Source organism: Mauremys mutica, chromosome 10 (assembly GCF_020497125.1).
Source record: "Mauremys mutica isolate MM-2020 ecotype Southern chromosome 10, ASM2049712v1, whole genome shotgun sequence".
Lineage (NCBI taxonomy): Eukaryota > Metazoa > Chordata > Testudines > Geoemydidae > Mauremys > Mauremys mutica.
Window position 1 is genome coordinate 3,206,674 of NC_059081.1, and position 23,582 is coordinate 3,230,255.

The following is a 23,582-nucleotide window of genomic DNA, read 5'->3' on the forward strand; positions in this document are numbered from 1 at the left end:
CTGAATTTTGCAAAGGGAAGCCACAGGTTAACCCTAAAATGCCCAAACTCCAATGGTATTGAGCCAAGGGTGTGGCATGACAAACATGATTGTAAATGGACACTTGCAATGAATTTGTTGTTATTGCTAATGCTAATTTTTGTAACTAATGTGTTCCTATGGCCAAGAACTGTAACAATGTACAATGTGCCTAATCTTTTGGAAAATCCCTTAAACATGTTGAAAGGAATACATGAAAACACACTTTATGTTAAAGGGCCTTGCTATACTGATGTTTCACAGTTAATGCATGTAAACAGTGTTGGAACTTTTCACAGGGGAAAATACATTCCAGACCTGATGTGCTGTATGAAAGGGGAAACTGAGGCACACTACCATATTGCTTTCATGGCTAAATGCCAAGATTCCTGTACTATGAACAACCTCAATATCTACATTGGTTTAATGTTATTTGGGTTCAAAACATTGGCCAGAACTGGTATGGATAAAGTAGCAATTTTCTTTAGCTCTTGGCAAGATCACATGAAACATACAGGAACCATGCTGCAAAAGCTAACCAAGTTATACCTTGAGTTTGTAAAGAGATCCATTCATGTTATTGAACATGACTTTGATAAACCATTTCGGTTATACACTGGTACGGCCTCTAGCCCAACACTAGCTGTAGTGAGACAGACCCAAGGAAAGGGGGCTCTTGGGATGCAGTCAGCGATGTTTTGTCATCCCTTCCTGCATCAATTTTGCGTTGGGGGTGTGACGTTATTGATATAAATGGGGACCATATAGAACATGGGTTGCAACCAAGGTCCTGTAGTGGCTCCAAATCCTAAGTAAAGGGGGTCATATAAGGTGTCTAAGACCAGGTTCTGGGTTGCTGATTATAATTATGCTGTCTATATGTCTGTATCATTTTTAGTTGAAGTTATGAATGTTGGCTCTATGCTGTCTGTATTTCAAGTTTGTGCTGTGCTTCTGGGGGAAGCCTCCCAGACAAGCTGGTGTTAGCTCTGCCTAGCCTGTTTGATGGCCCATTAAGGACCGTCAGCTACACAATGGACCCATGGAGAGAAGGCAGACACGCCTTGTGACTCAGCAAAGTATGCAGGGACTGGCCCATGTGACTCCAGGCTCCATTTTGCTGTAAATTTCCACAGTGAAGACAAAGAGATTCTTACACCTGGAAAAGTCTATATAAGGCTGATGCTTCATCTCCATCTTGTCTTCAATCCTGCTTCTGACCTCTGGAAGGACTTTGCTACAAACTGAAGCTTTACACAAGGGACTGAACGACCCATCCCAGTGGGGGATGTATTCCAGAGACTCAATTTGAACCTGCAGTTTATGCCATCACTGCTGCAAGCCTGAACTAAGAACTTTGCCATTACTGTATGTAATTGATTCCATTTAACCAATTCTACCTCTCATTTCCACCTTTTTCCCTTTGTAAATAAACCTTTAGATTTTAGATTCTAAAGGATTGGCAACAGCGTGATTTGTGGGTAAGATCTGATGTGTATATTGACCTGGGTCTGGGGCTTGGTCCTTTGGGATCGAGGGAACCGTTTTCTTTTATTGGGGTGTTGGTTTTCATAACCATTCATCCCCAGGACGAGTGCACTGGTGGTGATGCTGGGAGACTGGAGTGTCTAAGGAAATTGCTTGTGTGACTTGTGGTTAGCCAGTGGGGTGAGACCAAAGTCCTTTTTGTCTGGCTGGTTTGGTTGGCCTTAGAGGTGGAAAAGCCCCAGCCTAGGGCTGTGACTGCCCTGTTTGAGCAATTGGTCCTGATTTGGCACTCTCAGTTGGGTCCCGCCAGAATCGCTCCGTCACAGGAGCATCCATGCAAATTGGAAGGACTTGGAAGCAGAGTCTTAGGGACCTAAACCTGGCCCTGCTCCACGTGTTTCTGGGTGACCCCAAATGTCCACCCGCGTTGGTCACCTCTGAGTGTCTTGTTCCGGGGTGGGGGTAGTTCTCGGCCTCGGTTCTCCGCTCGGTTACACCGATTCCATGGCAAACGGAAGCAGCTGGCGTAACGGAGGGGGGAAGGGTGGCCACAGCATTTACCCTGTGTGTGTGCTGGGGGCAGCTGTCTCACGGCAAGCTCTCCGCGGTGGTCCTTGCCCGGCACGGCCTTTCAGAACATCGGCCTTCAGCGGGCTTGGTGGCCCAGAGCAGTGACGAGAGACTCCTCCCAGAAAACAGGCCCTTCCTCTGCTTCTGCAGTGCCTAGAGGAGTCAGGCGGGCAGTTTGGGTAGGGGGCAGGCCCCGTTCCATTCGAGGAGAAAAATGATGGATAGTGAAAATCACAGCTGGGCCACCTGGGGATGAGATGTACCAGGAGATCCAGAGGGACAGAGCGACCCCCCGTTAACCTGCGCCACCAAACCCTGCAGGTGGAGATCTCGCCTCTGTACAGGGAGGACAGTATTTGGGAACAGACCCGGGTCATAACCCAGCAATTCCCTTTTCATTCATTAATCTGGAACCTGTCGCCTTGTGTGTATTTACTCCCGTTGGCTGGACCTGTCACTGGCTGGCCCGGTTGTTTATTCTCTGGCATTTCCCAGGATTTTCTGGCCCTTTGGAAGCTATAAAGTTGGATGCGATTTCCCAAGAAAACGCGGCTCGCAAGGCCGAGCAAGCAGCGGCTGGAATCTCGTCAGGCCCGGGGAGGCGTGCAGCGTGACGTCACGCACAGCTCCCGGTGGTCAGCTCGCTTGTGCCCCTCGAGCCGCCAGAGAGAACGTGTGACTCGCTTATCGCACCACGGAGCCCGGAGCCCTCAACGAGCTTCGCTCCAGTGCTGACATGCAGCCACCTCTGGGGTGGAGCGCCGCTGGGAAGAAGCAGGCTGCTGCAGCTCACTGTGAATGCAGGGGGGAACGTAAAGGAGGCAGCATTGGAATTTGGCAGGACTCCAGGTGGTGCTCCTGGGGGAAAGCCCGGCGTCTGCAACGATTACAAGACGGCAGGGGCCTTGGCTGTGTGCCTCATCTGAAAGGCACCTCCGCTGAGTCCTGTCTCCGCAGGGAAGAGCGCCCCCTCTTGGGTTGGTCTCCTGCAGCGCTCGGGATTTTTTTCCCCATGGGGGGGGCTCACTCGAGTGCTGCCCCGAGGCCCAGTGTGTGAGCTGTGCCCCAGGCCGTCCCTGCGAATGCAGGCGTGGCTGGCCGGGCGGGACTTGGCGTGTGGGTTTCTGTGTTTCATGACCATGTGAATTCACAGGGATTTGAGCTCTCCTGCTCAGAGCAGCTCAGGAACGGCCCAGGCGCTGGTCCCGCCCGTCTGGCCTTTGCTTCCGCCGCGGAGTTCGCTTGGAACATGTTCCAAACCTCTCGTGGGCTGGGGCGTGCTCCCCGAGATCTCCCCCTCACTGGCCTGCGTACACGCCACAGGCTGCATCGCAACCGCCCCAGGGCTCGTACAGCCACCAGAAAACTCCCCCAGCTTTGGGGTTCCACCCTGCGGCCCCCGACCTGCAGGTCTCCCATTCGAGTCAATGGCAAAACTCCGGAGCATGCAGCATCAGGCCCTTCTATCCCCGCCCCCATAGTCCCTGTGCATGGGGTGGGGGAAGTGGAGTTGGATTGATTCACCAGGGGCCAGGTGCAGGCTCCGCCCCCATTGCAGCCTAAGAACCGCCCCAGTGCTTGGTGCTGTACAAGGCGCACTGACCGTCCCCTGGCTCACAGGTCTGATGGGCAGATGCCGCGTTAGAGTCAGTGGAGCCGTGTTGTGAGCCCAGTGGGGGATCCAGCCCTGATCCCCGTGCAGTGTGGGGGGCGGGGCGTGCCAGGGGAGGGGGGGAGCCAGATGGGGCAGGGATGCGAACAGCCGGGCTGTGATCGGTGTAGGGATGGGGAGCGCTGGCGGGGATGGGAAGGGCCGGGGGAGGTTATGCTGGGGCAGGGCCGATGAGCGAGGAGGGGGGGGGGGTTGCAGCAGGCTCCACAAGGCTGGGGGAGAAGAAAGCGCCACCATCATCTGCCTTCCTGTATGGGCTGGGCGTCCGAGCTCTTGGAGGCAAGGCCTGGGTCTTCGCACAGGATGGGTGCCGGCAGAGGACAAATTCACTGAAATAAGAAATCCATGAAATTGTCTGGATGGACCACCTGTGGGCCAGGCCATGTGAGTTTGGGGGTGCAGTGCAGGGGAGCATGTGGCAGGGGGGCTGAGTTGTCCAGGGGTGGCTGATGGACAGACACTGATCTCAACAAACAGAGGGTGAACGGGTGGCTTGATTACAATTTTTAAGTATCTACATGAGGAACAAATATTTCATAATGGGCTCTTTGATCTAGCAGAGAAGGGGCTAACACAGTGGTCTGTCAGCCTATGGGCCCCTGGGGGGCTGCAGACTGTCTAAGATTTCCAAAGGGGTCCGTACCCCCATTCAGTTTTTTTAGGGGGGTTCAAATGGTAAAAGGTTGAAACCTGCTGATCTAACAAGAGCCAATGGCTGGAAGTCGAAGCTAGAGAAATTCAGCCTGGAAATAAGGCGTCCGTTGTAAGGGAGTGATTTACCGAGGGCCAGGGTGGATTCTCCGTCAGTGGCTGTTTAAATCAGGTCTGGCTGTTTTCCTAAAGGATCTGCGCTAGGGATGATTTGGTCTGGGTTACACAGCAGGTCAGACGAGACAATCCCACCTGGAATCTGTGTGAACCAAGCTAGCCCCGCTGAGGGCGGTGTCTCTGGTGAGGAACACTCCTTTTAGTTCCTTCCTCTGACCCCCGACCTCCCCGGTTTGTCTGTTCCTTCCCTCCGGTTCACCTGCTCCGCGGGGTCGGTTATCAGCTGTCTGGGGCCGCGTGCTGCGGTCTGCCCAGCGCAGGTAACACAATGGGCGTCTTTCTCCTTGGGCTCCCAGGTGCTACTGTAACATAAATACTACACACCGGCTCGGGGGTCTGGCCAGGGACCTGGCTCCTCCTGGGGGAGCAGGAGGGTGCGGGAGGAAGAGAAACATCTTCTCACGGGGCTGCTCGTTGGTGAGCGAAGCCGTGAAGGCCGTATGGCTCTGGCTGAGGCTTTCCGTAGGATGCAGCTGGGGATTGGAAGTAGGGTAGGTAGCAGGCGGGAGATGTTAAGCAAGGATTTGGCCCGGTGTCCGTGCGTTGCGTCACTGTGCCCAGGAACAACCCAGGGCAACGTGAGGGTCGTTGGGAGTCGCAATGGAGGTTTTTCCTCTGCTTTGTCTTCAGTCCGACCCTTTGCCCCCGTGAGCAGCAACGCAGACCCTTAAGCTCGGGGCAGAAGGGAAATGATTTGCCCCATCCCTAGTGACAAGGGGGTTTCTCACTCTGGCCGTCCAGAGGCACGTGGGAGCCCACCTGTGTCCGTGTCTGTGTCCATGTGCCAGGCTGGTGCCCGGGGGGACGTCTCTGCGCTTGCGCATGCCGCTCTGTCTCTAGGCAATCGCCGGCAGGAGGGCATGCGGCTCAGCAGGATTTCCCATGCCCTTAACCCCAAGGCCAGACACTGTGGGGCCGGAAAGGGGAGGCCCTTGTCTCCAGGAGGGAGTGAACGGTGGCAGGTGTCCAGACGATGAGCCATCTGGCCTGGGGACCCTGGAGACGGCCCGTGCTCTCTGGCTAGCTAGAAGGCAGGGTCCTACTCCTGTATAACGCCCTTCCAGACCTGGCTGGGCTGGGCTCCCAGCCTCAGGCCTGATCCAGGGGGGAGATTCCTGTTGACCTCAGTGGGCTTTGTGTCAAACCCAGAACTGCCAGCAGCCGTCTGTGTCTGTGTGCTCCAGCCAAATGGGAGCCGAACGCGGCGGCGTTTGCAGTCTCTTGGCCAGCTTCTACGTCTGCCGAGGGGGCTTGCTGAGCAGCAGGGAGATCTGTTCCCGCTCCCCCGAGGGGGCCGCTTCTGGCGCCCCCCCCAGCCCCTGCCCGTCTGGGAAGTGAGGGGCCAAAGCTTGAGCCCCCCCCCCCACCGTTGTTTTGCTGCTTACGCCTGTGGTGGGGTTGTGGCTGGAACCAGAGAGGCCCTCCGGCTAGCTCAGAGCCCAGAGAGCTTCCAGCACCAGATTTCGGTCAGGTCTCGGGTCCTAACCGCCTGCCAGCAGGTCTCACACTATGGGGCGGGCCTCGCAGGGGAGGCGTGGGAATGTGTCAGGCGAGGAGCGAGCTGTGTGGGTGTTTCCTGAAGGGCTCTGGTGTCATTCCCAGGGGGCTGGGGCTCATGCAAAATGGCCGTGCACTCCTGGGAGGCAGAGATAGAGGGGACAGCTGGACCCCCACCACCCAGGCTTGGGCCCTCCTTCCCCCCACCCCAGCCCCTCACCTGGAGGCAGGAGGACTCTGGCTGTCAGCTCTGGGGTGGCAGCAGCAGGACAGAAGTAAGGGTGGAAATGGGGCACTAAGTCTGCTGCAAAAAGTGATATTGTTGAATATCACTTTTCATGTTTCAACCCTTCTGTGTTGCTGCTGCTGGCAACGGCTCTGCCTTTGGAACTGGGCACCCGGCCAGCAGCTGCTCTCCGCTCTGCTTTGGAGCTGGGCGCCGGACCAGCCGCTGCTGCTCTCCGCTCTGCCTTCGGAGCTGGGTGCTGGACCAGCAGCCGCTGCTGCTCTCCGCTCTGCCTTTGGAGCTGGGCACCCGGCCAGCAGCTGCTCTCCGCTCTGCTTTGGAGCTGGGTGCTGGATCAGCCGCTGCTGGTGTTCTCCACTCTGCCTTTGGAGCTGGGTGCCAGACCAGCAGCCGCTGTTCTCCACTCTGCCTTCGGAGCTGGGCACCCGGACAGAGGCTGCTCTCCGCTCTGCCTTTGGAACTGGGCACCCGGCCAGCAGCTGCTCTCCGCTCTGCCTTTGGAGCTGGGCACCCGGCCAGCAGCTGCTGCTCTCCGCTCTGTCTTCGGAGCTGGGTGCTGGATCAGCCGCTGCTGGTGTTCTCCGCTCTGCCTTTGGAGCTGGGCGCCAGACCAGCCACTGCTGCTCTCCGCTCTGCCTTTGGACCTGGGCACTGGATCAGCCGCTGCTGCTGTTCTCCACTCTGCCTTCGGAGCTGGGCACCCGGACAGAGGCTGCTCTCCGCTTTGCCTTTGGAGCTGGGCACCCGGACAGAGGCTGCTGCTGCTGCTCTCCGCTCTGCCTTCGGAGCTGGGCGCTGGACCAGCCGCTGCTGCTCTCTGCTCTGCCTTCGGAGCTGGGTGCCGGACCAGCAGCCGCTGCTGCTCTCTGCTCTGCCTTCAGAGCTGGGCGCCGGACCAGCCGCTGCTGCTGCTCTCTGCTCTGCCTTTGGAGCTGGGCACCCGGCCAGAGGCTGCTGCTGCTCTCTGCTCTGCCTTCGGAGCTGGGTGCCGGACCAGCCGCTGCTGCTGCTCTCCGCTCTGCCTTCGGAGCTGGGTGCTGGACCAGCAGCCGCTGCTGCTCTCCGCTCTGCCTTCGGAGCTGGGTGCTGGACCAGCAGCCGCTGCTGCTCTCCGCTCTGCCTTCGGAGCTGGGCGCCGGACCAGCCGCTGCTGCTGCTCTCCGCTCTGCCTTCGGAGCTGGGTGCTAGAGCAGCGGCTGCTGGTCCGCCTTCGGAGCTGGATGGTGGTGTATGTATTTTCGAAAACACTTCCCTAATCCTTTAATGCACCTCATCTCGGCAGATTCCGAATGGAAATGGAGACTAGACTAGAGTAGCAACCAGAGCGGCTGGGGCTGAGACAGCCTCTTGCCAGCCCGGTGAGGATGGGCTCGCTCGATATCAGGATGGGGGATCTGTCGAGTTCGCCCTGGCTGCTGCGGTGCAGGGGGGGAAGGTGGGAGGAGACACCTTGGATGGGCTCAGCAGATGTTGCTGTCTGGCTATGCAGCAGGGTTGGGGTCTGTTGGATAAAATAAGTCCTCTCCTTGTGTTCTGCCTGCCTGTGAGGATGGGAAGTCCCTGGGGACATCCTGCTCTTGGGAGAGACCCAGCTAATTCTGCAAGGAAGCAACAGGGTTTGGGGAGGCAGCCTGGGCTTCTCCAAATGGAGCTGGGCTTGTAGGAGTCTGTCTCTGGCTAGTGGAGTATGGGTCGGGGGAGCTACCCAGCCTCTGTGCCCTAGCCAGAATGTACGTCATTATTAAAGGGCTAATTTTCGGACGTGCTGAGCCCTGACGCTCCCCGGCTGAAATCGATGGCGGTCTCTCTGCCAAATCGGCCCTGACGTTTCCTTCAATCATTTATGAAGGACCCATCACCAAAAGGCACTTGGACTCTGTGCATTTAAAAAAAAAAAATCAATACGTGAAGAACAGACTTGGCCCAGGTACAGTCTCCACCCTCTGTAGCCCGAGGACCCAGATCTGCCCGGAGTGGGAGACTGGAGCACAGAGGTGAAGTGGCCAGGAGGGAAGTGGTCCTGATTCAGAGCCCTGCGGAGCGGGGAGCAGACTCCAGCCAGGCAATCGCGGGCCTTGCAGGATCTAACTTGAGGGCTTTCTCGTCCGGAAGAGCTTGCAGGGGGTAGGTTCCCTCTGCGTTATTGATCTGGGATCCCAGCTTGCTTGGGAAATGCCTCCTCGTGGCCTCTGCGGCCGAGCCTGCAGGGAGAGGCAGAGGAACAGAAGCAAACCCTTGCACACTCCTTTAACTTCCCGTTCCTCCCTCTCCTCCTACCTTCCCCCTCCCTCCTCCTCCTCCTCCTTCTTTTGAAAACCGTTGCCTAGTCCTGCTTTCAGAGGAAGCCATCAGATCTGCCCCTCGCTTACTAACCACAACTGGAACCAGATGTGCAGTAAAGCACAATGCGGAGAGGGAGGGAAAGCCGGGAAAGCTTGAGTCATCACTGGCTGGTTGTTTCTGGGGAGGCTGGCTGGGGTGGGGAGAGGGGCTGGGTTTGGGGACAGCAGGGTGGCTCCTCTCCGCTCACGGAACAGAAAGGGAACCAGCAGCAAAAAATGAATTAACCTGGCCAGGAGCGACGGGTTCCTGCAAGGAAAAGCCCGGGGCTGCTTGTAGCAACCGTGGCAAGGCGCGTGGGAGTTGTGAAGGTAGCGCTGTGGATTCCTCGTTTGTGGCTGATTGACTGGTGCCCAAGCCGGACCCTGCAGCTGCCCGGATCAGATGAACCCTAACAGCAGGGGAGCACGGTGGCTGGTAACGAGGCCGTGTCAGCGTCTCCTGCGGTGGCAGGTGAGCAGTGGGGTCGTGCGCCGCCTGCGAAGGGGAATGCAAGAGCTCAGCGCTGGCGCTGTGAGATCCTTGCAGTGTGGGGAGGGGGCACTATTTGCAAAGCGGCTTTGGATGCGTGGTGGGGAGAGGACAGGAGACCTGGTCTTTTAGACTTCGCCTTGAGTAGGAAAAATGGTCTCTTTAAGGTACTGCTCTGGCCCTCGTTACCTTACCTCCGAGCACCTCCCAGCATTCAGCGTCTTTATCCTCAGGATGCCCCGGGAGGTAATTCCGTCATTTGGGGAAACCGAGGCACAGAGCTGCTGAATGACCTACCGCAGGTCCCACACAGAGTCTGGCAGAGCAGGGAATCCGAACCCATTAAGTCCCAGGGCAGGGCCACCCTGGTTGGGTTCAGACCGGGCTCAGCTCGCTCATGCTGGGCAGGAGCTGCAGCCATTGGACAGCAGGGTCCTAGAGGCTGAGGTCGGGTCATGATCTCCCGGGCTGCAGGGGTGGGGGCAAGGACACTCAGGGGGTGGGTCGCTACGAACCACCATGTGGCCGAGGGGCTGAGCTCTCCAAGAAGGAGGATGGCCCAGTGGTCAGAGCACCAGTGGGACTTCAGAGACCCGGGTTCAAATCCTTGCTCTGGCAGAGGCGCCCTGTGACCTTGGGTAGGTCACTTATTCTCTCTGTGCCTCAGTTCCCCTCTGGCTGATGGGGGCGATGGCGCTGCCCGGCGCTGCGGTGAGAGTAGATACATTGAGGAGTGACGTGCCAGATGCTGCAGGGATGGGGGCGAGCCGAGCCCCCGGCGTGGACAGACGGCGATACGAGGCATTGCGCTGGCTGGGAAAGGCAGCCGGGGTTCGGCTGAGGCAGGGCAGACTAACCCCCAGCCGGCTCCGAGCTGCTCCCCGGCATCTCCCCGAGGGCTGGACGGGGCTCAGCCCGGTTCCCTACCCGAGCCAGCTCCCCTACCCGCGACGGCTCCTTTCTCACGCCCAACCCGTCTCCTGCCTTCCTCCCACCGCCCTCTAGTGTTTGCGGGTGTGCACTGCACTTCCTGCGCTGTTCAGCTGGCGTCCCGTGTCTCAGCAGAGACGTGCACGTTGGGACGGTAAAACCTCGCACTCTTCCCCTTAGAACCATAGAATAGCAGGGGTGGAAGGGACCTCAGGAGGGATCTAGTCCAACCCCCTGCCCAAAGCAGGACCAACCCCAACTAAATCAGCCCGGCCAGGGCTTTGTCAAGCCGGGCCTTAAACACCTCTAAGGAAGGAGATTCCACCACCTCCCTAGGGAACCCTTGTCCCGGTGCCTTTCGTTCAGATTTTGCAATGCAGTCGCTGTGTTCAGCTGCTGTCCAAAATACCGTGAAGCCAGTTTATCTGCAGCAAGGACAGGTCGTCGGGGCATGAGCTTGAGACCAGACGGCCGCACGGCGCAGCCCGGCTCAGCTTGGGGGAGCAGCTGAGCTTGCAGCCCAAGGGGGTACGGCTGCAGGCCTGGGCTTCGCCGGGGGCAACACAAACAATGGAGAGGAAAAAGGGTAAATGCGACCAGCCTCTGTGTGTCTCACCGTCACTGCCGGCCGCTGAGTGCGTCAGCTTGGACCCGATCCCCTTGCATGTTTTCCTGTCTCACACGTCGTTCAAACTCTCGGCATCCAGCCAGTCACATGCAGGGATCCCCCCAAACCTTCCCCACTACACTGCTTCCCCTGATATTGGCGAGTCCCCGCTTGCTCCAGCTCCAGGGCGCTGCTGGGCGTGTGTCAGGGGCTGACTTCTCTCCGTGTTGTGTTTGGGGTGCTGGGGGGTGGCTTGTGTTGTCACCTTTGTGCACAGCGTAAGGAAGGCAGGAGACCTGGGGTTTAGTGTTGTCTTTGGGGTAGGGACTGTCCATTGGGTCTGCGTTTGTACAGCGCCTGGCACACTGGGGCCCGTTCCTCGGCTCTGCGGGAATACACAGTTTATATAACAATGAGGCGAAGGCAGAACAGGGAAATACACGTGCGTGGCGGTACAAACCCCTCTGTCTTGTCGTGGTGCCGGGGCTGTTAGCTGGGGCATTGCCGTGGGATGCCAGGAGATGGGTGGCGATGGGACGGGAAATCAGGCCCTGTAATGAGGCGTCTGGAGCCCCCAGAGGCGTGGGCATGGACAACACCCTCTGGTGGGTTGGGGCTCAGCTGGGCTGCGTTTGCAGCCGTGTCTGGCCCCCGCCCCGAGTCAGGGGTGGACAAGAGCCAGGCCACGTGCTGCCTGACGGCTGCCAGGAGAGAGGTGCCCTCTGGGCGGGTTTTATTTGCCCCTTGCTGTGTACCAGCTGCCCTTGGCTCTCATCCGGGCTGGCAATCCCCAGGAGGGCAGGGCGAGTCCGCCCCTCGCACCCCACGGTCCTGGCCCACCACGGCCCCAGGCTGACCCGGAGCCCGGCGGGGAAGGTGCCACAGACCAGTTCCAGGATAACTTTCCTCCCAGCGCCGGCGGGGCAGAGATGCCAAGCACTGCAGCCGGGCGGCGGGTGATAAGGGCCAGACAGGCCGCCCCTCCGTCTGTTTGCACAGGAGCCTTTGGAAACAGGACGGATGACCTAGTTTGTTGTCGTATCTGACTCCCCCATCCTGTGCTTTTCCAGCCCCCTCTGCCTTGCCCGCCCTCCGGTTACACAGATGGGCCTGCCATGCCCCTTAAGGCGGCCGGGGGGGGAGGCCCCAGCCAGCCAGCAGTGGCGGGGCCGGGGGGGTGTGTGTTATACTTGGACAGCAGCGCTCACGAGGAGGGAAGGAGGACAAAAAAAAAAAACAAAAAAACCCCAGGCTGCTAATGAGTTGGAGCTTGGGCGGGTGGGAAGGAAAAACCCTTTCGCGCAGTCCTGCAAGCTCCTGCTCTGCACTCGGTCGCTCCACGCTCCGCTCTCTGGCCTCACCCTCCCCAGACGCTTGGGGCTGCCTCGATTTCTCCCTCCGCCTGCGGGAATCCAAGCCCCCTCTCCCCCGCCCCCCGTGCCTGGCTCTTTCTCTCTTCCCCGGGGGACGGCTCTTTAATTTCTTCACGCCCGCCAGCCTGCGCTTCAGCGACGCCGGGACCCTCCCGTGCCGCAGCCCCACGCTTCTCCCACCGCACTCGCCCCGCCGGCCAGGGGAACGCCCGGTCCTTGGATGTAACCGGCTCGGAGGCCGAGTGAAACCGGATGGATTTTGGGAGCGTCATGAAACAGGTAAGAGCCGCCCAAGGCTTCTGCCGAAGGGGAAAGCGCCGCCGGGGGATGGGGGGACTGTTCCCGCTTTGGAGGCCAGGAGCAGCTAGAGTTTGGGAGGGCTGTGATGCGGGGCAGAGCGTGTCGGAGAAGGTAGATGGGGTGGGACGCCCGGCTGTGCTCAGCAGCTCCCTAGGAATCTTGTTCTCGGCTGTGACACGGGGATCAAATCCCGTGGTGGGTGTAACCCCCCGGCAATCAGCGCCGTCCTGCCAGGGATGAGGAGGAAGTCTCGGTGCGTTCGGCGCCCCTTGCTCCAGGCAACAGCTTTTTGGATCACGTCTGACACTTGTGTGTTAAGCTGGTATTGCTGCCTTTTGCCTGTGTGTTCCCCCCGCTCCGCTTGTGGGTCTGGCACAGGGACTCCGCTAGCTCCGTGCCTCTCTCCACGTTGCCCACCACCCTGGTATCTGACCTCGCAGGTGGGAGGGGAGGGCAAGGAAGACGGGGCGAGTTTGGGTCTGGCTGGAGCAGCAGGGAGAAGGCAGGGCAGGGGTGGGGCTGGGAAGGGCGTCTGCGGTTCCCGGGTGTTATCTTAACGGGGTGGTGACAGCTGTGCACCTGCTGATGCCCGAGTGTGGGGTGGGGACTGGTCACTGGTGTGTGTGCATGTGCACGTGCGTGTGCGTGTGTGCATGTGCACGTGTGTGCGTGTGCGCGTGTGTGTGTGCGCACGCAGGGGATGAAGGGGGAGAGGAGGAGGAGGATGCCATGGGCAGGGCTGGGAAGAATGTGCCGAAGCGTCAACCGAAAGGAGCATAAATGTTTCCTTGACCAACTGCAACGGGCGGGACCCCAGCCAGCCCCACCGACGGCTCCGACCCCTCTCCCCCGTCCTGCGTGAGAGGTGCCAGCCACCCGGCGTTTTTACGGCTGTGTGGGACAGCCAGCCCCTCCTCTCGCCCGTGGGGGCACACAGGGTTAATTCCTCCCCTCTCCTCTGCCCCCCGGGGCGGCTGGGCTCAGCTCTCCGGGAGGCTGGGGCTGTGGAATGAGCAATGGTTAATCCGGCGGGTTAATGAGTGCCCAGGCGGCTCAGTGGCATGGAAAAGACAGAGTTGGGATCTAGCCCTGCGCCCCTCATGGTCCCCGGCTGCGAGGCTGGCGAGGACGTGCCGGGGGCCTCCCGGGTGCCCTCTGAGCCGAGGGGCGGGGAGCACACGGACGCTCCGGTCCAGGAGAGAGTTAATGAAAGCTGCTGCCTGCCTGCTCCCCGCGCAGCTGGTTTTAGGCTTGGTCTGTGCTGTGTTCCTAGAAGAGGAAACGGCCCTCACAGGCCTGGAAATGAACCAGGCATCAGCGCGGAGAAGGGCAAAACAAAGGCCTGGATCGGAAACTCCTAATGACCCTTGGCAGGAACCAAGGGGAGCTTGTGCAGAAGGGGCAGAGTGTGTGTGTGGAGACAGGGAGTGCGGAGCGGGGTCAGGGCAGGGGGCTGGCGTGGAGGGGGGGGGGAGAAGGGGCCATGGCAGGCTGGGGGATCCCTCAATGTCGCCCCACAGAGATCTGCTGGCTCCCGTCCGAGGCACCTCGCTAGCTGGCTGTGTCCCTAGGTGAAATGGGTTGCGGGGGGTCTCAGCGCAGATGCTGCCGGATAGGAATTGATAGCTAACGGGCCAGGGCGTGTCAGGCCCAGCGGGGGCTGCGACACCCCCTGAGCGGTGGGCGAGGTGGGCCCTGCCTGGGGGACGCACGCCCTGTTTTGCTGTCGATGCGCAGAGGACTTCAGTCCCCAGGGCCTCACCCCAGCAGCTAGTGAGTGGACCCTGCGTGTACCCCCAAAGCCCAAGTGCGATCGCTGCTGAGAACCCCTTGGGCGCTCTCTCTGCAAGCCGGGGCACCTGGGCAGAGAGCCACTCCTGCCGGGCCCCTTTAAGGACTCATGTGCACTGGCAACCCGGGAACCGACTCATCTGGTGGCCTTAAAGGGACACGCCACCGCGGCGACTAGGACAAGGTGCCACAGACCTAATCCAAGAACGATCTAGTACTTAAAATATCTGCTGTAGCCAGTCAAGCGGGGCGGGCGGCCCATTGTTTTCGGGAATTGCATCGCGTGGGCTGGCTGGCTGCAGACTTGAGAAGGATCAGAGGTTCTTTCCCTCCGCACTGTGGACGTCTCTTTCCCCCCGCTGGCCTGGGCTGGGGGCTGCTCCCGCCTCAGCCCCTCCCTTATCTGCGCTCTGGCGGGATGACCCAGCTGTCAGCGCCGGGGGTCGCGTGGCGGGATCAGCGCCGCGTTTCCCAGGCCTCTTGCCAGAGAACTTTGTGTCCGTGTGAGAGCGGGAGTTTGGGGCGTAGGTCGCCGGGTCCCGTGCTGCAGGGTGCTGAGCACCCTCTGCTCCTAGCCAAGCCACCTCTTGGGAGGCGCCCGGCCCCTGGCAGGATCGGGCACTCCTGCTCGGTGATCGGGGCTGGACAGAGCACTGCCCTGGGATGAAACGGGCTTGCAGGCTCTACTCCCTCTCCCCCACGTCGCCCTGGCGTTATTTGCTGCAGGTGGTTAGCTGACCATGGGCCTTAAGGAAGCGGCAGGGGTTGTTTGCACGTGACAGCTGCCGGTGGCCTGTAGAATAAACGGGGGTCCTCTGTATCCCCCGACACATGAGCACCGTTGATGCCTGTAGTGCTGTCAGCCGTGAGGCCGGGGACCAAACACACTCTGGAAACTGACCCACCTGCACCCCAGCCCCGGATGCTCCTCCGACGCCCCGATTCCCTCGGCTGCCTGGGCCCCTGCTGCAGGGCGACTCCTGGCAGCAAAAAGCAAGTGACTCCCCCTAATAAAGTTGATGCCAGTGGCTGCAGCGGGGGCAGGACTGGCCCTGCAGTTCAGCCCTTCCTCGGCCAGCGCTCCGGTGCGCCGGGTCCGGCCTGGGCCGAGACAGCAGGGGTTGGTCTTGCTGTGGCAGGGAGAGTGATGCACCCTTCCCAGTGCGGGTGAAATGTCACAGGCAGCCTGTCGTGCCTGACCCTGCTCACCCCGCTCCCGCGACAGGGGAAGGGCCGGGCTCTGCAGCTTTCCAGGGGGGCTCGGCGGATCAGCCGAGTGGCACGCGGGGGCCGGGGCGGGGCAGGGCCGGTGTGGGCGGGGGTCGTGCCCGAGGAGGCGTGCGCTGGGTGACTGGGCCGTTGTTTCGTGGCACGGCCGGGGCGGGGCAGGGCCGGTGTGGGCGGGGGTCGTGCCCGAGGAGGCGTGCTCTGGGTGACTGGGCCGTTGTTTCGTGGCACGGCCGGGGCGGGGCAGGGCCGGTGTGGGCGGGGGTCGTGCCCGAGGAGGCGTGCTCTGGGTGACTGGGCTGTTGTTTCGTGGCACGGCCGGGGCGGGGCAGGGCCGGTGTGGGCGGGGGTCGTGCCCGAGGAGGCGTGCTCTGGGTGACTGCGCCGTTGTTTCGTGGCACGGCGGGGTGGGGCAGGGCCGGTGTGGGCGGGGGTCGTGCCCGAGGAGGCGTGTGCTGGGTGACTGGGCCGTTGTTTCGTGGCACGGCTGGGGCGGGGCAGGGCCGGTGTGGGCGGGGGTCGTGCCCGAGGAGGCGTGCTCTGGGTGACTGGGCCGTTGTTTCGTGGCACGGCCGGGGCGGGGCAGGGCCGGTGTGGGCGGGGGTCGTGCCCGAGGAGGCGTGCTCTGGGTGACTGGGCCGTTGTTTCGTGGCACGGCTGGGGCGGGGCAGGGCCGGTGTGGGCGGGGGTCGTGCCCGAGGAGGCGTGCGCTGGGTGACTGGGCCGTTGTTTCGTGGCACGGCCGGGGCGGGGCAGGGCCGGTGTGGGCGGGGGTCGTGCCCGAGGAGGCGTGCTCTGGGTGACTGGGCCGTTGTTTCGTGGCACGGCCGGGGCGGGGCAGGGCCGGTGTGGGCGGGGGTCGTGCCCGAGGAGGCGTGCTCTGGGTGACTGGGCCGTTGTTTCGTGGCACGGCCGGGGCGGGGCAGGATGACCACGCTGGGCGTTGATGGGCGGGGCGGAGCGGAGCCCCCTGGGGTCCCAGTGACTGCGTGGCGAGGCCGCGGCAGCTCCCGCCGCAGTGCGGTCTCCGCTGGGGTGGAGCGAGTCCCGGAGTGAGCCGGATGGGTTCCCAGGCCCTACTGCCAAAGAACCCCTCCCGGCCGGGCGGGTGAAGACGCAGCGGTCCCAGCTGCTGAGCTGTTCCATGGCTCTGCCATCAAAGCTTTGGCCGGAGATGCTAGTTTTGCAGGCCGGGGCTGTTGTGCGTATTCCCGCCCAGGGAGTCCCCTGGGCCCCCCCCGCCTCTCTTCACAGGCCTGGGGCCAGCGTCACCAGGCGTTGCCAATCCCTCCCTGGGCAGGCGACATCGTCTCGTGGGCACCTCCCCTTTCCCCATCCCCACGGCAACGCTCTTGCCCGCTCCCTTGGCAACGTACCGATGCTCATGGCGCTTCCCACTGTGACGCGGGAGCCCAGCTTTGGCCTTCGTTAGAGATAATGAAACTCATTCTTGTCCCTTGCTGCCTGATGCCCCCCCCACCCCCTGCATCTTCCACTGCCCCCCTGGGCAGCCTTCCTCCCCTCCCTGCACCCCAGGGCCCTTCTCCTCCCCTCCTGGCCCAGGCGAGAGCTGTGTGCCAGGAGAGGCGCTGCTCCTGGCACACCGTGAGGCAGCCGGAACGGGCGTGCCATGGGGAGGCCTGGCTGGCCGGGTCATGCAGAAAGCCCCAGGGACAAGACCTGGCTAGCGTGGTGCTAGAGGCTAGCGTGGGGGTGCGGGGCTAGCCATGGATGGGGGCTGGCAGCTCCAGGGGGCAGGTGGTGGCAGGAGCAGAACGCTGCTGGGTTTCCCAGGGGAGCCGCGCCGGCCAAGTGTCTCTGCTAGTCAGATGTGGGGGCGATCCCCCAGGGAGCCGGGGTGTCTCTGCAGCGCCAGGCGGGGCGGGACTCCTTGGTTCCATTCTCCTTCAGCTCTTCCCCTGGGCAAGCAGCTCAGAAATCCCCGAGGGGGGTTCTGCATGCGCCCTCTTTCCGGGGGCGGCGTGGAGGGCGGGCGATCGCCACGCCTGATGCTGGGGTCAGGCTTTTCAGCGGCTCTTGGCCACGTTCTCCGGGGACGGGATGTGAAGGAGCTGACCCAGATCCTGCCGGAAACAGGGGTGCCGATGGCTCTGACCTCTCCACCCGCCCAGAGGCAGCTCCCAGTGCTCCGTCCAGCTAGGGCTTTGCTCCACCTGTCCCACGCGCCAGGTAAAGCCCGTCTCCATGGCAGACGTGGGGGTGGGGAAGAAGGTTCCCTGGGGCTGTGCATTGGCCTGGAATCCGGAGAGGAAGCTGATCTGGATCTCGTCCTCCCTTCTGGAGGAGCCCGTTACAGGGGGCAGGGGCGTGGCCGGGGGGCGGGGGCGGGCACAGTGCTGAGTGGCTGTGGGGTGGTTTACCAGGCTTGGGGAGGGGGCGCTATGGGGACGTCAGGGTGGGAGCTGCTCTGAGAGTCAATCAGCGCTAGTCCATTGGCATCTCGGTGCCAGGTCAGGCCAGTTGGGCCAAGTTCCCCTGATGCCTTTCCCCTCCCATGCATGCTCATCTTGCCGGTGCCATCGTCATGGGGACAGGATGCGGGGACCACACCTGGGCGGGTCGGAGCCCGGCTGGCAGGCAATGCTGCCAGGCTGGTCGGTACGCTGGCAGTCAGCCACCGCATCCCCCCTCCCGGCTTTCAGCCTCCTAGCTGGACACCCTGCCATGTGGTCCCCAGGCAGCTTGGTCTGATGATGCAATATTGGCTTTAGCCCAGACCACCTGCTTGGGAGGTTTGGCGCGGCCCGGGAGTCTGGGTAGTGGCCACCCCGTCTCTCCTGCTCCTGCAGCCGGCGTTGTTCTGCCTCAGTACTTCTAACCCGTGCGGCTGAGACGCCTTTTCTGGCCTCTGTCTGATCTTGTTGGGACAGTGAGAGTCAGGGATGGGGCGAGCGTGGGCAGCGATAAACGGGGAAGGGGCAAAGTGGAGAGATCGGGCATCGGTCCCCGAGTGCCGTGAGATCCTCCTGGGTAGGTGTGGGCTTTTGTCTACCTCAAAATACTGCCAGGTTGGCTAGTGTTCAGCCCGTAAACACTGCATCTAGGTGCTGGTGGTTGCAGGTACGAGGATCAGTAGAGTTGGATGCTATTGGCAGCACAGTGCTGTCATGTAAGAACGATGGGCTGCCCTGTATTGTAATGCTTGGCGTCCCATGTCTGGTCAGGAGTTTTCTGAATACAAGTGTGCTTTCCAGCGTGCAAAGGATCTATAGCCTGGGACATGAGTGTTTTGCTCTCGTGACATGAATGAAAAGCTCTGGGCTGATGAGCCTGGCATATCAATTCCATCTCTTCTTTCTCCTTAAAATGTAGGTGAGACTTCTCTAGTGGAGTTGTTTCAGGAAGTCCCGCCTTCTGGAGGCAGTACTTCCTGGAATGCTAGAGGAGGAGGAGGGGAGGTGTAGACAGACTTCCTAGCAGAGCTTCACCTCTCCTCCTTGGCCGGCAGGATGGGCCATTGGACTTTGTGGGGCAAGCCCACAGAGGAAGCCATAGCATGGATTTGCCCTGCCTTGGTGTGGAGGAGCGGAGCCCATGTAGGGACAATCCGGCGTCTTCCGCCTGGGGGACACAGCCATGACAGGCCCCGGGGGCGCAGGAATGCTGATTGAGTCCAGTCAGCGTCGGGCATTCCTAGGCACGGCATTCTGCTGCCAACTGGGCTGGGTAAACAGCCGAGGCAGGTGGCAGGGTTACGTCAGGAGAGCTTCTGCAGACTGGAGCCTGTGGGCCAGAGCCAACCTTCGGTGCCGTGCGCCCAGGCCTGCACTGGAGCCTTGGAAACGTTGCCTTTTTAGGCCTTGGAGCTGAGGCAAAACCCTCCCTTCTGCCAACGACACCGGGGAGGGAGCTGCTGGCTGGAGGCTCACCCGAAAGGGCCTAGCATGAGCCCTGCTCCGGTCCGAAACGGACAGCTGCCTTCCAGACGCTGCCTGCCTGGTCAGATTGCTGCCTCCTGCTTGCTAAGGGTCCTTGGAGAGACCTTCTTATCCCTCCGCCGGCTCCCCGGGGGGACGGTCTACTTGTAGCGCTGCGCCAGTGCGTGACGTCAAACTGATTCCGCTAACCGTGGGGACGCGTTTTTGTTTAAACCCGGGTGATTTCAGGGTAGTTGAAGTCAGTCAGGAATTGGTTTAAGCTAAGATGCAATCAGCTCCCCCTCCCCCCAAGGTGAAATGAATATCCATGCCGTGGCTTGCTCCGGTTTGAGTTTAGCTAAGCTAGTGGAAATCCTCTGTCCTGCAGAGTCTTAGATGGTCACACTGGTCCCTTCGTGCCTTAGCATTAGCCTGGACAAGTCCTAGCAGACAAGCAGCCGCGCTTCTTCCTCCGTCGGTCCTGCCGAGCCGACACAGATCGTGGGGCAGCTGGCGGGGCTGGCAGGTAATCAAAGCAGTTTTGAAACTTGCAGTCCGAGCAACTGTTACCTGCAGCGAGTGGTGAGCGATGAACACGCGGCCTCCCCAGGCTACTCAGTGTTGTTGTTAGATACCGCAGCATCTGATCAGGACCCCGCAGATGGAGTGCGACTGATGGGAGGCAGGGTGGTGGGGATCCGGGGAGGAGCCGTTAAGAACGACGGGGACTTTCTAGTATGGAAAGGAGCTGGGGAGATCGGATAAAAGGATACCGGACACGGTGTGGTACAGAGCAGGCCATCCAGGAGCTCCTGTGTGCCCGGTCCTGTAACGTGAGAACAGGATGGCATTCAGTGCAAGTCTACTTGTTGGGACAGGGACTGTCTGTTCGTACAGCCCCTAGCGCAATGGGTCCTGGCCCATGGCTGTGGCTCCTATGAGACTAGCTAGTGGCTATCAGTCTCTCTGCTCCGGGGAGTGACCGAACCGTCAGCTGGAATCAGGAAGGGCTTCCCCAAACGGCACAATAGGGCTCCGTTTGATCTGTTCTTAACAGAGAGCAGGTTAAGGGGTGACCGATCACAGTCTCTAAGTACCTATCTGGGAACAGAAATCTGAGACGAGACGCGTCCTCAGTCTGTCTAGACAGATTCAAACTAGAAATAAGGCGCAGAATTTTAAGAGTGAGGCTAACAAATCATTGGAGCAGTTTGCCAAGGGGCATGATGGATTCTGCATCACTGGCCACTTTTTAATCAAGACTGGCTGGTTTTCTGAACGATTTGCACCAGGAATGATTTTGGGGCCGTACCTTGGCCTGGGTTATGCGGGAGCTCAGACGAGGTGGTGACCGTGGGGGTCTCTTCTAGCCTTAGATCCATCCTTTTTGCCCACACCAAGCTGAGCAGTGAATTCTTGCTCCTTTCCTGTTTGTTCACCCTTTGCAGAAAACATCTGCAGATACTGAGAGAGGGAAGGGACAAAGTGCACAGCACAACATGCTGTGATCTTAACCAGTCGCTTCGTACATAAACACAGCGCCCGGCACGTCAGCACAGAAGCCAGCAGATTTCCCCTGACCTTTCCAATGCAGCTGGATGCGCAGCCTGATGCGGGAGCCGGGGATGGGCTGCGATCCCTTCTCCCGAGACTCAGAAAGCTCAAAGACCCATTGGGTCACACCTCGTCCATCGCTCTCCGGTACCGGGGGTTCCCCCGGGGCTTTGCCAGCTTAGGTCTAATGCTCCCCAGCACCCCACCACTGCCCTTAGGGGAGTGTGCCTCCGGCTGATGAAATCGCAGCGTTAAGGATGTGTCCTTCCTGGTTGTTCGCCTAAACTTCCCATTCCTCAGTTTCCTTCTGGTTAATTCTCCCTTGTCTGTATTACGTCAGCCCTGGCGAACCCAACCGAGATCAGGCTCCCTTGTGCAAGGTGCTGTCCAGACGCCCAATGAAGGACAGTCCCTGGGCTCACAGTTCAAACAGACAAAGGGGGGGAGGGGAGACAGAGACAGGAAGTGACCCAGCAGAGGCATGAATAGAACTCGCGATCTCCTGAGTCCCCGTGCGGTGCTCTATCCATTGGCCCACGCGGCCTCTCTTTCATCTCCTTCCGTCTTGCTCTGCCGCCTTATCTCCTCCCCAGCATGAGCAGGCCCCGGGGTACCCGTTCTCAGAGCGTGCACAGATGAGCTGTAGCGTAGCGGGGCGTAGCTCCCGGTGCAGCCTGCGGGCTCAGGACGGCCAGCTCCTAGCACAACAGTCCCGCCCCGGCGGGTGGGGGCACCGGGCTGTTGGCAGAGTGACGCGTGTGCTGAGCCAGGGGGCTGCCTTTCCCAAACAGAGCTCAAGCAATACATGGCTAACCGCCCCGGGTGGAATCCCGGGGTTTACCAGCCTCCATCCACCCGCAAGGCAGCAGGGATTCCTTCCACCCCTGGGGTGCCCGGCCCCAGCCTGACTGCGGCTCCGGGCAGGCCGGGAGACTAGGATGCCAGAAGAGTGTTGGCTAATCCATCAGCCCAGAGCCACTGAATCCTGCCTTCTCTTTCCCTGAGGCCCCCCAGCCCCCATATCCCTCCCTGGACCGTGGGGGGTGGAGTCAGCTGGAGTCGCGGCCGAACACCTGGGGGATTCTTAAGTAAAACCCGGTGCCCCAGGTGGAGAAACCCTGTGTCTTGGGGCTCAGCTGCCAGCCGCCGCAGTCTGAGCCTGATCCCGCAAACCTTTCCATTGACCTCCGTGGGCTTTGGATCTGGGCCTGCCTTTGTCCTTTCTTCAGCCTGACAGTCTTCAAAGGGGGAACCTCCCCCACCCCCGCCCAAATCTGGAAACAGACAGAGAGACACCGGTGAATGCAGCACTGTCAGTGAGAGACGCTTTGCAGGTCGAGCTCCCCTCACCCCCTCTTCTCTGCTGTCTCCTCTCCCCTTCACCCCCCGCCTGTCGGGATTATTTGCTCTGTCTGCCAGTGCCGTTTGAGCCTGTACGCGGCAGGGACTTTGCTGTCTGAGCCTGCCGCTGTGTCAATAACACAGGTAAGCGACAGGTGAAGGCTTGGAGGGTGGAACAGGGACCCCTCATTGATATGCAATTGAATGAAAACATAATCCAGGCCGTCCCTGCTGAGCAGGCCTGTGATTGCTGTCCGGGGAGGCAGTAACCCTTGCAATGCCGAAGCCTGGACCTGAGCATGGGGGGCAGGGCAGGGGGAACCCCGGAGCACAGCGCATGCAGGGATGAGCACACGGCAGGGACGCAGGCATTGCCAGACTGGCTCAGAGCCGAGGGCCATCCAGCCCAGTGTCCTGCCTCTGGCAGTGACCAGCACTAGCTGGGTCAGAGGGAGGTGTGAGAACCCCCAGGAGCAGATAGGAACTAATCTGCCCCAGCGTCAGGTCTGATCCTGGTCTCTGAGAGGTAGAGATCGGCTCGAGCCCTGAAGCAGAAGGTTTAATAGTCCCTCCACGATTGTTAGGACAAGGCTGGATATTCTTGTGCCCTGTGTCGATGTGCAATCTCTCTTTGAATCTTGGCCTCGGTGACTTCCTGTGGCAGTGAGTTCCACAGGCGAATCATGCGTGGTGTGAAAACGTTTTCTTCGACCGGGTTTGAATTTCTAAATTCACTGCATCTCCCTGATTCTTGTGCTGTGGGATAGGGAGAACGGAACCTCCTGATCTCCCCTCTTATAACCTACCTGCCTGTCAGAGATTTTCCCCCAGGCCCTGGATCGTTGTTGGTTACGCCAGGTGCAACCTGACTTTTTCTTTCTTTCTTTGCTCTGCTGCATCATTTTCCTTTTCCACGTTCTAGGGCTCGCGCTCTGCTCCTGAGGGAGAAGCGTCCAAAGCGGTTGATACAGGACAGAGACCAAGACAGCAGTTAACAAGCGCTGTGCAGAGCGCTAGAACTGGGTGCAATTTACTGGCTGGGCGGCTGTTTGGGAGAAGGTCACAAATATCCCGCAAAGGCTCTTTCAGAAAGGGTGAGGGCCCCAGGGCCCCAATCTGCCTCCCTTTAATGTCAATGGAAAGTCTCCCCTGGCCGGCGGTAGCTGGATGAGTCCCCAAGTGTGTCATGAAAGGGAAGAGAGGGCTGGAAGCTCCATTGCCTTGCACTGTGTTCACCATTCCCCCGCCACCCCGTGCAAAGCACTAGCAGCCAGAGCAGTGGCAGTGGAGAATCAGGCTCCCTGGATGTGCTTACGGTCTAAAGACACTGCTGATCCCAGGAGGAGCTGGGTGTGCAAGGGGAAGGGGGAATGGTCAAAATAACGGAGCATCCTGACCTGGGGCATCTGAAATACAGAGGGGGCGAGGCCCAGAACTCCTTCCTCTGAGT

At 60.3% G+C, this 23,582-nt stretch overlaps 1 protein-coding gene across 8 annotated transcripts in view; it reads left to right on the top strand.

Moving 5' to 3' along the window:
* TNS1 (tensin 1) overlaps positions 1-23,582 on the top strand; it is a 267,429-nt gene that overhangs the window by 55,017 nt on the left and 188,830 nt on the right. For 2 of the 8 annotated variants that reach the window (XM_045031941.1, XM_045031942.1), the window contains exon 1: positions 11,900-12,320. The exons of 5 other annotated variants lie outside the window; for them this stretch is intronic. In XM_045031941.1, coding sequence (XP_044887876.1) covers positions 12,294-12,320 — 27 coding nt within the window. In that variant the 5' untranslated portion in view covers positions 11,900-12,293. Of the gene's footprint in view, positions 1-8,916; positions 9,114-11,899; positions 12,321-23,582 lie in introns of those variants that run through there. One more of the 8 variants, XM_045031940.1, reaches the window with a different exon arrangement.